This window comes from Sarcophilus harrisii, chromosome 2 (genome assembly GCF_902635505.1).
Source record: "Sarcophilus harrisii chromosome 2, mSarHar1.11, whole genome shotgun sequence".
Taxonomy (NCBI): domain Eukaryota; kingdom Metazoa; phylum Chordata; class Mammalia; order Dasyuromorphia; family Dasyuridae; genus Sarcophilus; species Sarcophilus harrisii.
Genome location: NC_045427.1, coordinates 488,115,789 through 488,129,889, shown reverse-complemented (window position 1 = coordinate 488,129,889; position 14,101 = coordinate 488,115,789). Strand labels below are relative to the sequence as shown.

At 37.8% G+C, this 14,101-nt stretch overlaps 1 protein-coding gene across 3 annotated transcripts in view; it reads right to left on the bottom strand.

Annotated features, from left to right (window-relative positions):
- Window positions 1-7,558: 7,558 nt before the first annotated feature.
- OLFM1 (olfactomedin 1) overlaps window positions 7,559-14,101 on the bottom strand; it is a 56,735-nt gene continuing 50,192 nt past the window's right edge. For all 3 annotated transcript variants that reach the window (XM_003757460.4, XM_003757459.4, XM_031954928.1), the window contains exon 6: window positions 7,559-9,247. In XM_003757460.4, the coding sequence (XP_003757508.1) occupies window positions 8,573-9,247 (675 nt within the window). In that variant the 3' untranslated portion in view covers window positions 7,559-8,572. The remainder of the gene's footprint in view (window positions 9,248-14,101) is intronic.

Below are 14,101 nucleotides of genomic sequence, written 5' to 3'. Positions count from 1 at the left end.
TGATCCAAGGGCTCTTTGAGCACAGTACCAAGGCAGTCAGCTGATGCCAAAGAACCTCAAAGCAGTTTGTGAGAAGGCAGCTGAACATAATGATGGGAGTTCCACATGGAGACAAACCCCAGCTCTCCATGGACAGAACTTTTTAATATATATTAATCTTTTTGTATCTAACATGAATCCAAAGGAAAACCATCTGAAAGCAAGAGAAGCAACATTAATCCTTATTTAAACATTATTTAAACAATCATGGAAATGTGAACTAAAGGACCAAAGAGTAAGCAAAATGGCGGTGGGGATGCTGTGTTCTCTGCCACTCATCCTTACATATTTGGAAGGAATGTGAGCTGCAGCAGAATATGAGGAAATCTAGCTCATTGGATCAAGCTTCAGAGCACCATGGATTCCAGGTAAGGTACCATATGCATCCATCTGATGCCATAGGTCAACCCTTGCATGAATGCTGGCTATAGGGATCTGGAAAAATTACAAGGGTAGTTATTTAGAAAACCTAAGATATGAACTCACTTCCTCTGACTCCAAATCCAGGGTTCATCCATTTCACCAGCCTGCCTCTTCTTTTATCAAAGTGACACATAGATACAAGATTGTGGCTAGCAATGGAAGTGTTAGGTTTGTGGCCAAACCTAAGGCCACAATTAAAAGGGTCTTGGTCAGGATTGGGAGAGTCTTAGGGTCAGAAATGAAGAAGGTCTTCATAAAAATTAGCATGTCTGTAGTCAGGGTTATGATCATGATTGCAAAGGGTCCTTGGGCAGGACTGGGAGCTGTTTACCATCAGGATTGGGAGTTCTTGACCAATTAAATTAAACAAGCATTTATTAAATACCTACTCTGTGCCACATATTGTAGGTGTTAAGAATATAAAGACAAAAAACAAAGTAGTTCTTCTCAAGGAAATTACTTTCTAGTGGCTACAGAGGACAAAATATATGCACAGATGAGAATGTAAAAGGTATATATGAAATGCAAAAATTAAGCAGTTAAGGTTATCAAGGTAGAAAAGGTTGTGGTTTGGGTTGGGGAAGTCTGTTGTCAGGAAAAGTATTAATGGGTGGAACTGGGGAATTTTCATTAAGGTGAGGTATTTTTCTTCAGAAGGTTACGGTTTAGTAGGATTGGGATTGCAGGTATTTGTTGTAAAGTTGGGGGTGGTATTTTTTACTGGGTTTAGGGGTAAGCACAGAGTAGAGATTGAAGCAGCTAGGTGACATAATGGTTAGAGTGCTGGCTTTGGAGTCAGGAGAACCTACATTCAAATGAGGCTTCAGACACTTATAATGTGAGCTTGGACAAGTCATTTAACCCTATTTGCCTCAGTTTCCTCATCTGTAAAATGAGCTGGAGAAGGAAATGGCAAATCATTTCAGTTTCTCTGCCAAAAAAACCCTAAATGGGGTCACAGAGAATTAGACACAACTTAAAAAATAATTAAACAACAACAAAATATAAGGATCAAAAGGAATTATTAGTTCCTTTTTTCCTACCTTAAACTACAGAATTAATTTTTCACATCAGACTCTTTTTCTTGTTCTGTTCCCAGAGGTTTAAAGACAATCTTAGGCAAGGATATTATCCTGATAAGAATATGTAGACAGGTGACCTGAGCTCAAATGAGGTAACATATGTAAAAAGTTTTGCAAATTTTGAAAGACTACATAAATGCTAAATGTTAGTAGTAGCTTCAACATATACTTTCTGTGAGATAGGTAAAATTTTTAACTTCTTTAAGGCTCAGTCTTAAAATCTATGAAATGAGTATAACAATATCTTCACAGGTAACATGAAAGTTATTTTAGAGGGAAATGCTTTGTAAAATGTGGGGCAAAAAGAGAAGCGAGTTATTATTGTATACTAAATCAGTATTAGTTTCATAATCTATTTGCTATTATTTGGTTTCCCAATGATGAGAAGATTCTGCTTGAGAATGAGATACATTTCCCACCCAGCAAGGTATGACCCAGCAACACTGACTCATCAGTATCTTATTGTTGGAAGAACAGCTCTTGACACCAGCAGCTCTGACATACTATTCTAATGGCCCTGTTCTCTTTGCTCATCTGGGAAAGAAAAGACAGATGATTCACTAGTCTGTACACAGAAATATAAAGGACACACTTCAATCCAGAGCTTTACAATTCACAGAACAGGAAAGGCAGAGGTCACTTTACATAATACCTTTCATCCCTTTGGCCTCATTTGTGAGTTGGAGGCAGAAGATGGCTAGAAATGTGTTTCTTTCTTTTTTTTTAAGTATAGATATCTAGTAAAAAATAAGAAGCAATAATAATAGTGGTTAACATTTACATAACACTTTAAAGTTTGTGAAGCACTTTATAAATATTATTTTATCTTCCCAAGAACCCTGGAAGATAAGTACTATTATCAATCCCATTTTACAGATGAGGAAACTGAGGCAAGCAGATTAATGATTTGGTCAGGGCTACCTTGATGGTGTCTGAAGCTGAAATTAAACTTGTGACTGCAGGTCCAGCACTCTCCACAGCAAAATGAAAGATAAACACACACACACACACACACAGAAACATAAACACAGAGAGAAAGAGACAGAAAAAGAAACAGAAAGACAGAGACAAAAAGATAGAAACATAGAGAAAAATAGAGACAGAAACAGACAGAGAGAAGAGAAAAGAGGGAGGAAAAAAGAAAAAGAGCTTTAGGAGTAGTTGCAACTCAGTACTACTGATTGGGTCATCCAATCATGGATCAGAATTTAAACACTCAGTATCCCAAGCAATTCCCTAAGACTACATTGCAGAACATTTCTTGATTTGCTTAGGGAGAAGGAATTTTCCTCACTGGGATTCCTTATACATCAGAGTCAAAAAGAAATGATGCATTAGATAAAAGGTTTGTTCTTGTTATGGCAAAATCTTTTTTGTTCTATGTTGATTTTGCAGAAGAGGAGGCATAAAAAGTTACTTAGTGTCTTTTATGAGTTTCCTCATTGCTCAAATTCTCAAAGATTTTGTGAATAAATTTCTTTTTATCTTATCACATATTGGATGATTTCATAAATCTTGCTAGCCTTTTAAGACTAGAGTCCTCCTTATTTGGGTTTCTCTTCACATGGAAATCAATCAACAAACATTTACTAAGCACTTATACATCAGGCACTGTGAAGACACTTCTCTGTCCTTTGATCATCTTTGCATTTGTCTTTCTTCTGGAGCCTTTCCAATTTGATAACTGTCCTAAGTTGTCTTCTGCACCCTTTTTTACTAGGAGATATTTGCATGCACTGAGATCATATCCTAATGAGAGGAAAAACATTTCTGAAATCCAAATGGAGGATTTCATTGTGTGTTCTAAACTTAAAATTCTGGCTTTAGACAGTCTAGAAAACAGTTGAACTTTGATTTGGGGGCAAATTTTTAAACAAGACAATTAATTGACTCAGCTTTTCTATTATTAGCCAGTCTATGGCTCTTGAAGTCTTGGAGACATAGGAGTAGGCAAATTTCTTCATGTAATTTCTGTAATGTGTGTGTGTGTGTGTGTGTGTGTGTGTGTGCTCAACAACATAGGGGATTTTTTGCCCCTAAAAAATCCTTATACAAATTTCCATCCTGTACTCATCAGACCATTATTTAGTCTTTTCGGTTTAACAGTTATTTATTTATTGGTTTTGACTGTGTAAAGGAAAAAATTGTTTCAGAATCGGCGTATAATTATTCACATACAATGGTTGCCTCCTGGTGTCTCCTTAGACTGATCCCTATCATGCTGGGCTCCAAATGAGAGGCCTTAGAGACATGCCTTATGACTTCTTAAAACTCAGGATTTGATTTTAATAACCAGAGTCCACAGCAGTGCTTTCCGGTGAAGGAAACTTATGTGCTGGTCTCCTTTTGGAATAATTTGTAAACAGAAATGCATAGAAATGTGCACGGAGCACCAAAGTTTTAATTGGAGCTTCAGCACACAGTGCAGCAGCATTGTTATTCTCTAATGTGGAGTTTTTCACTAATGAGGCACTAATTAAGGGGTTAGGAGACTTTTTCCTTTTGGTTCCCCCTCCTCCCCCTCTTCCTCTTAATATCATCTGCTTTAGACTCTCTGAGTTCACTGTTGGAAGCATTAATGTAGGTCAGGCTAGGAATTGAGAGAAAGTGCAAGGCATCTTTGATGCTTTTGTCTAATGAGCTTGGATGGGCATCCATTTTGTGCTACCAAGAGAAACACAAAAGTGAAAGCAAGAGAGTGATATGGAAATAAGCATTGGAGAAAGGAAATTTGAAAAGGAGGTCCAGAAAAAAGAGACAAAGATTGAGACACTAATAAAAGAGAAAAAAAAGTCTCGACAGGCAGTAAGGTTGAGGAAATTGTCCAGGATATGGAGAAATGGTGGCGTAAGAGTTTCTGGATTTCCAAGGGAAGAGTGTTTTTGAAGGTTAATTATTTGTTTTTAAATTTTATTTTTTTTTTCAAATTTTCTGTCTCTTTCCCAAAAGAGTAATTTTCACCAGTCTTATTCAGGAGAATAGAATAGCCACAAATCAATTAATTAAACAGCAAACTTTACTAAATTTCTATTACACTGGATGTGTGTATGGGGGTACAAATGAAAGTGTCCTTATTCTCAACGATCCCAAGTAGTTCTCAGCAATAAGGCTAACTGCTTCTCTCTGTGAATAACCTTTCTTTTCCTTAGGGGAAAGGCTTGCTCAGCCATTATGTCCAAATAACATTTCAGAAATTCACAGGTTTCTCTTTAGTTTCTAACCCTTTCTTCATATTTTCCACAGGATGAGCAGCTAATGCCTCCTTTCTTTGTAGAAGCTCTCAAACACATTATGACAGTCTCTGCCATGGAATCAGATGAGGCAATCCATCTGCTTCCAGTGATTCCTAGTCCTGATTGGTTTGGATATTTAGCAGGAGTAATTCATGCTGCCAGAGCTAAATAAGTGTCCTCAGAATTCATCTTACTGAAGTGGGATCAACTGGAGTTGGCATGGATCTCTCTAGCTTCTCTGCTCCCATTCCCATGACTATCACTTCAGCTTAAATTCTTGCCACTGCTTACCAGTACATGTTAACTGGCTTCACAGCTTCCAATTTATCAATTCTCTAACTTATCCTTTAGTGTCAAATTTAAACAGAAATGGGGGTCCCTACCAGATATAAGGATCCCCACAAGGTGCACATTGACTTAATTTTAAAATGAATTATTATCTATGTTTTATTTTATTTTAATTTATTTCATTAATTACTTCCCAGTGCATTTTAATCTGGTTTGGGCCACATTCAGGCCTGTTGTGGGGCCACATGTGGTCTGTGTTTGACCTTTCTACTTTACACAACTGCCTCATCTCATCATTTTAGTCAAAACCTTTAATGACATCCTACTGTCTATGAAATAATATATAAACTTCCTGAAAAATTGGACCCTATTGTTTAATTCCAATCTACTTTTTAAGCCTTATCCCACGCCACACACTCCATTCCCTTATTTTGACCTTCCCTTTTGGTCTCATTGTCTTTGCTCACATTTTCTCTTATGCCTGGATGGATTCATCTATAAAACCTTTTATGACTTCTTCTTCCCTCTCATCTTCCTCACTTTTTCTTTCATATTACTTAGCTGTAACATTTGTCTTGTGTTATGAATGTCTCTCTATATGTTCAAGTTAAATTGTAAGCTCTTTGAGAGAAAGGTCTATGTGTAGTTATGTTTTTATCGGAAATACTTAGCACAGTCTTCATACATACTTAATAAATGTTTATTTGAATTTGGACTCTAATTCTTTTGCTACAGACTTTTTGTTACTTTAAAAAAACTCTGTCAAACAAAGATAACCATGTGGTGAATCTAACTACAGAAATCCCTGGATATTGGTTAGCACAGTTCTTTTTGGTGCTTAAGGACAGAACTAGGAATAGTGAAATCAGGCAATTGTTTAAGGTAAATGAATCAAACAAGGGCCACATGTGGTTCACAACTCTCCTAAGTGTGGTTCAAACTATATTAAAATATAATTGAGAAATAATTAACAAAATAAAACAAAACATAATATTACATTTTAAAACTATTTGTAGATTGCAGGGATCCTTATGTATGGCTGTGGTCTCCATTTCTATTTGAATTTGATGCCATATATATTAAGGATGGGTCAGAGAGATGGCAAACTGGAGGCAGGGAATCCAGTTATAACACATACTGGTGAGCAAAGGCAAGAAGCTGAAGTGGTGATCATGGTGATGAAAAGGAGAAGAGAAACTAGGAATTAGTGAAAGTTAAAGCAAAGTGGATTTCAGCTAAATATAAAGAAAAACTTCCTGTCCAAATGAGACCTGTCCATAAAGAGTAAGTTCTCTACCTTTAGAGTAACGTCATTGGAAGCTGGAGGAGGACCACTTTTGCCAGATGTTCTAAATAAGATTTGTGTTTTTGGTTGGATTATGTGATTTTGGAGAGTCCCTAGATTCTCTGATTGCAGATGATGAAAGAGGAATATAAATTGCTCAGGCTGACATAACACGATCTATTGGCACAGACTTCAGGTGGATTCAGGTGGCATTGAGCAGTATGGAGTTTCTGCCAAGTCTTCTGATGCTTGTAGCTGCTGAGCCATTCTTTTCTAAGTGATTGATTAGGGGAAGTATAGACAAAACTACCTTCCAGCAGATCAGTAATTATATTTAAAAAGAAAAGGACTTAGAAATGTTTTAAAAGTCATGGCAGAATCACAAAAGGAGAAAGCCACTTACAGCCCAGCTTCAGTAAGCCCAGATACGAGGAGTTAAAGGTGGGGAAGAAGAGACAGAGAGGATCAATTGACTTTCCTAAGATCATAGAAGCTGAGAGTGATGTCATCAAGTCTGGATTCCTACTGTAGTCCATATAATATAGCCATGACATTTGGTAAGAACTGGCATAAATGCATTTGGCTCATTGAAAAGCTCTAAATGGTCCTCAAGTGTCTTAAATAGTGACAAGGGAAAAGTTCCCAAAATGATCTTTTCTCAGTTGCCTGGAAAAAATTTAAAAATGCTTGTTGATTGATTGAATGAATGGAGGATTATTCAAAAAAAATTTTTCCCTAAGAAGGGGCAGGGAAGAGCAATGATAGTGATGATCAAAGCTCACATTTATATTGCCTCAAGGTTAACAAACCATTTTTCTAACAATGTCTGGGGGATGGGTAGTTCAGTGCCAGTATTATTGCTATCATTTGTGAGATGAACAAGCCTAGGCTCAGAGAGGCCAAATAATTTGCCCATGGTAACATAGCAAGCAAATGACAAACAAAATTCGAACCTAAGGCTCCTGATTTAAGCTCAGACAATGGTCTGAGCCTTTGTACTCTTTCCTGAGAAGACAGGATTCAATGTTGCAATCTACTGTAGATGGATAACTAGTCTATCCTCCTTCCTTAAGACTGGGGTCAGCTTTTCTCCAAAGCCCCACATAACCTTTTTGACAGGAAAATGGTGGCAACCAGCTTCATATAGATTCTGGAAGATGGCTTATTTTTGAATCCCTCCCCTCAGTAATTAAAACGAGGAAAACCAGAACATCTCCTAATATTTTATTGTTTCTTAGTTAACTATGGGTAGTACAAAGCTTTCCTCTTTTAGAAAAAAAAATGTAGCTTCCTTCACAATGTTGCACTCTCAAAACTTCTTCCTAGAAACTCCAGGTTCCTGAAAGCCTCTCTTATCATTGGCTATGCTTTTTAGATACTGTAACAAGGAGAGAATCATTTCTTTCAATTATTAGCAACATGAACTCAGTTAATTGTATATAAGGGTAAACACTGATTTTTTTTTTCTTTTTAGAAACAAAACCATCATTTATTAACCCAAACTACAGCATTGCATTTACAACATTCATTGCATAAACTGAACAGACAAAGTTGCCACCTCTGGTAAGTAACAGACATACATTATACAATATATTTGCTGAATACATAATTTCAAACAATATGGGTACAACAACTGTTCAGAATACATACTCCAACCATTGGGTTTAATAAGTACTAAGACAAAGATCCAGTAGCTACCTTGGGTCTCAGCACAGTTAATCTAAGAGACAAAAACACAGTCGAGAGACAGTAGCTGCAATGGAATGCAAGGAAAACTAACCCATGTTAATCTCACCAGACACCTAGTTTGGCCCCTGGGGTTCTCTCTCACTTAGACACAAAAATCACATCCATCAAAGTTGACCATGATCTAAGAAAAAGTCCATGCAATCCAGACAGAGGGACTGTTCTCTAAAGAGAATTATCCAACAGTCATTGCCTTCCAACAGTATAAGAGTTGGCTAGAAGGGCACAAGGGAGACGGGGAAACATTTTGAGCGCAGTTCCAGCTGCAAATGTGTGGTTTTCTTCTGAAGTCTATGGCGGGCCCGTATTCTAGAAACACAGAGGTAACGTTCGCCGCTCTAACGTCATATTAATCCACATTGCTGATGATTCTTTAAAATTATTATTACTTATTAGTTATAATTATTTTGGCAGTTGTTTGATAGGAGTTTTCTTGTGGGTTAGGACTTTGCCCTGAAACTAATGATCTGAGGGCCCTATAACTCATCAGACCGGATGACATGGAAGAGGGTGACGTTGTAAAGGGTCTGATGCCCGTTGTTCCAGGCATAGAGGGCCCGGTCTTTGGGGTTGTAATCCAACATGGAAATGTGGGAGTATTTGTTCTGGAAGGGGATGTCAATGTACTCATAGGTGGAGGCGTTGGTCTGGTAGGCGTAGTGGACCTTGGTGCCCCCTGAGTAGCCATTGGTGACATAGAGGGTGCCACAGATGATGAAGGCCTCGCCAGCGCTGCGTTTGGGGTAGCTGGTGTTCCAGGTCTGCAGGATCTGCAGGGTGTTGGGGTCCAACTTGCTGATCACTATGTTCCCCGCGTTCTGGTTGGTGGCGTAGACGGCCCACAGTCCATTCTCATCCACCATGAGGTCAATATCTGAATGTCCTCCCCAGGCATAATGGTACATGTTGTTGTAGCCGGCATAATCCAGGCTTCGGGTCTTGAGGATTAATTCTGTTTTCAGGTCAAACCTGATGATGATGTGACTTTGGAATTTATTGAAATAAATAGACCCATTGTAGACCACCTGCCCTGTCCCTGACCAAGGGTGAGGGAGGCGATGGGAGGTGAAATTGTCTGTATTCATAAAATCAATCATGGATTTGTACTCTCGGACAAACCGATTGTTGTGATAGCCATCCATGTACCAAACCTGGGTGAATAATAGACACCATTAGCATGACAAGAGACAAAGAGGACACATGAACACAAACACTGAGAACAGATTTCCTCCCCAGGCAGGAGCCAGAGAAATTGATTTATAAATTAGACAACCAAATATTACCAGGAAATAGGACAGGGAGAATATAATTAGGACTAAGTGACTTGCTTGTACTTCCTTCAATCTCATGTCAATCTTCTCAGATGAAATAGGAGTGACAACCCAAAGCCCTCCATGATGTGGTACCCAAATAGCTTTCTGGATTTATTTCATGTCATTCCCTTTCATATCCTCTCTGTTCTAATAAAATTGGTCTGCTCACCATTCCCCATCTCTCACATTCCATTTTTTGTCTCTCTGCCTTTTTAAAGATGGTTCTTCATGTCTGGGATGTACTCCCTTTTTAAACCCACCACCCAGGGCCCTTAGTTTCCTTCAAACAACAGCTCTGGTAACACCTTCTACACAATACTTTTCTCGATCCCTTGACCCCAGTTAGTGTACTTTTCTTCTTTATATTACCATCTATAATTCAGTATGAACCTCGTATTTATTTTTCTCCATTTAAGTTCTATCTCCCCACTCTTAACCCCCGTAGAATATTAGCTCCTCAAGGGCATGGACTATTTCATTCTGACATCCCCAGACTTTAACACTTTGTCTTGGCCAAAATGGATAATTAAGTGTAACTCAATTTTTCTAAGTTAACTCAAAGTGAACCTTATGGCTTAGAAAAATCAGAAAGTCTAGCTAATAGTTCACTGGACAATAGTAAGATTGTGGTGCATTTTTATATAGACAATCTGTGTAATTCACATAGGCAAAGAGTTAAAAAGAAATTCAAAGTAGTTCAAAAAAGCAGACTTGTGAGATTTCATATATATGTATGTATACATATATACATGCATTTGTAATATATGTTCATATTCATATATACCACTAGTAAGCAATGATCCAATACATTTGGGACTTGAAACCTAAAACCCATTTGACAATGAAGAAAATTAAAAACACAGCTCAAGCTCAGGCTAATCACCTCCTGGCAGCTGCCTAGTTATGTGGTAACCTGTTATCAATGTCATTGGGAAGGACAATTCGGCCCATTCCAACAAGGCTTTTTGTGTGGTGTCCTCTGCTTATTGCCAGCCCTATCACAGCACTTTTATTAAATTATACCGTCTGCTGTGTGGAACTTCATTAATTTGGCATTTAGTATTATATGAATGCAATCATTCATTGTCACACCCAAGCTATGGGAAAGTTCACATCAGTAGAAAACTAAAGCTTCTTCAAAATCTTTCAAGCTGATGGGAACTGACTGGGATGGTAAAATTCTTGCTATCATTTGGATTGTTGTGGAAGAGAGTTCAGATTATGGCTTTAATACAAGTTGACTGGGAAAATGTCTAGACTTTTCACAAAATGCTTAAGTCATTTTCAACCAATATGGGAGCAAATTACAAAGCAATGCAGTTAGAGGAGAAAAATCTGCCAGGCTAATGGCATTCTGTATGCATCTGTCTAGCAATAAGACAGCTGCTTTATCCATTAGGAACTATGTTAGCTGCAGGAGAGATTAGGAATGCAGCAGCTTTCAAGTTCAACACTGTATATATGTTAACTATTAAAAAACAAACAGAAAAAAACCCTTAACAACTCTTAACCTTGTACTAAGGACATTCATTCAGGTGCTCATAGATAGATTTGCTTAAAAAATTTTTTTAATAAACATTTTTCCCAAGTTTGAGTCAACTGCTTTGATCATCATTGTAACAGCAAAATAGGGAGAGCAAGAGACCAATCTGAGGCCCCTTAAGCATTTGCAATAATGGGTAATGCTCTGAAGATTGTATCCAGCAAAATCTGCAAAGTACAAATTTCATTTTTGTCCCCTGTGACCTTGCAAAATGTGACAAGATGTGAAAATGGCTTGGTTCTAAGTCCTGGCATTTCTCTTGCTTATACCATTTAACCCATGCCTATAGACTTAAGTACCATCCTGGACTCAATGTTTGCCTCTAATCCTTGCCATTAGACTACTCTGATTTACTGTTAGGACCCACTTCTGGTATCTACCTAGATCACTAGCCATGCTGGATGAAGCTAGTTTCTGGGTTCCATTAAGACCCATTTGGCCCACCTTTTACCAAGCAAGCTCTGATGATGATACAAGGAAAATAGAGTGTGTCAGAACCCTCCCTACAATATCTGCTGTGTAGCGTGATTTAGTACAGTAGATTTTCTTGGATTCCATCCAAAGTGATTAGTTACTAAAATATCCCAAATCTGGCTTTAAGGCAGTTTCATTTATAAAGATATGCTTATCCTGGTCTCTGTCTTCACTCCAGGCACACTGTATCTCCTCTCTATATAAAAATTCTGTTCATCCTTCAAGGCTCAGCTCAAAGGTTATTTTCTCCATGGAACTTTTGATTAATCAATGAGCAATCATTTATTAAGGACCTATGCATGGCAGCTGCTTTGCTGACCTTGAGGATACTGATATCTAGAAAAAAAGATCCTGCCTTCAAAGAGCTTATTCCTTCAGCCTTTATTGAGCTCTGATCTCCTACAGTACATGCAATCAATATCACAAACACACTATGGTATTACATTATAGATTCCTTTGGATTGTTCATTGTCATGTTATATTGTACACCTTGGGTTCTGCTGGCACCTTCTCTGTATAAAACACCAGCCAAATCAGAAAAGTCATTCATTCCAGCAGGAGTCTGCCAAAATAGGTGGCTATTCAGGTTTTCAGTTTTAAGGTATGTTGGTTTTTTTTTTTTAATTTTCATAAAGACTTTACAGCTTTACCAAAGAAACTATTTCTGTTTTCTGCCTAGACCTTATAGAAGAATGAGCACATGGAAAGTTCCACTAAAACACTGATTTGTTTTATTTAAATTATTTACTTAAACTGCAGGAAGGATTGCAGAATAGGCCATAAGACTAAGATATTGATAAACCCATTTTGAGTTTCCCTATGGGCTGGGTAGCACTGTGAACATTAGAGCTGAAGTTAGGAAGTCTTGATTTCAGATCCAGTCTCAGACACTTACTAAACTGTATGACTCTGGATGAGTCATTTTACCTGTGTCTCCTTTAGTTTTCTTAACTGTAAAATGAAAATCATAGTAGAACCTCACTTACAGGGCATTATGAGGATAAAATAAGTTAATATTTATAAAGCACATAGAACAGTATTCTAGAACATAGTAGGTGTTTAATGGATGCTTATTCCTTTCCCCCCTTCTTATACAGTAGTAGATCTGTGACAGCGATATTCTTGTAAAGCACACTTATGGTTCAGGATATAAGAGCTCTAGGAAGGGGAGCCGGAAGAGTCTGTAAAACCTCCTCTTTTTTATATATTTAGGAACTAAAGGTTGTAGAGGCAAGGGGCTTACCCAAGGTCATCTAGTGCATTAGTGGGAACTTGAAGACTGAAAGCCAAGTCTCAGCTCCATAGTACATCTAGGCTGGCATGAATAGTATGGTTTTTACCATGGCCAGAAAGGACAAATGCACAGATACAACTGAGATGACACAAGATGTTATTAGAGTATTCAGGAGGCTGGTGTTCTTGTGCTCGGCTCAGGGGAATAACCATGTTTCAGAGAATGGTTTCAGTTTTACATGCTTTTCAGTCACCGCTGGGTGATTGAAATTCACTGAATAATCATGCTCCTGGAGCCTCACAATCTCTTCCATATAGATTGATCTCATTAATTTTCACATTTTCTCAATGGAATGAAATAAAATAATTTGTCCTAGATCAAGTGATTTATCCAAGGTCACTCAGTTAACAGATAAAATAGGACTTAAATCCAGTGGTCTGACCTCCATTCCCAGACTCTTGGGTAGACATTCAGTTACCACCAGATAGATATGTGGAATCTAATTAAGAAATGAATGTCACTTGTTCAGACTTACCCTGTAATGATCTAAAACTCCTTTAAATACAATATAGCAAACCCATGTATATCTTCATGGGCTTATATGGCACCTTGGATGATGGAGGTACTATATCTGGACTTGTTAGATACCTTCAACCAATTATCCCCCTTTTACTCACACTCTCAAAAGGCACAGAAGGCAGTCTAATTTTTTTTGGGGGGGAGAAGGAATGTAAACAAGGCATTTTGTTCAAGAATATCAAGCATATGGATAGTATATTCATAGTCATATTCATCAGAACACATCTGTACCAAATATGAGTAAAATGACTCAAGCCTCGGATTAGTCATCATTATACAGAACACTGATGGATTTTGTTTCTTTTTTTAAAGAAAAGCCAGGATTTGGAAAGAAGAGCAGGCTTGACCTTCTCTGGTCCAAAAATCCCAAGGAAAGCTATTATCTTTGTGTTCAAGGCAATATGCAAAAAGCTGGCCCAAATACAGAAATGTGCTAATTCTCACAAAGGCATGCCTGCTTAAGTTGGGCAGGATGGTTCCTTCTTAAACTCGGGAGAACTGTTAGAAGGACAATGAGTATAAAAATATTTGAAAGAGGACAATTAATAGTTTGAATGTCAAGCTGAGTTGCAGTAAATGGAACAAACAAAATAATGAACTATTTATTATGGATAGCCATTCAGGCCTGGAGAACCTTGCTTGGATGATCCAAATGGGTAGAGAAAGGTCTTGAGATCAGTTGGTTTAGAAGGGATGGGAAGGTAGATGGGAGAAGGTTATTTATATGCTTCATTCACATGAAAACTATAAATTACTTTAGTATTCTAAGTGTCCTTAAAAGCCATATGATTATTCCTAGGGAATGGCAGCTGGATGACATAGTGGATAGGATGCCAGACTTGGAGTCAGAAAGATCTGAGTC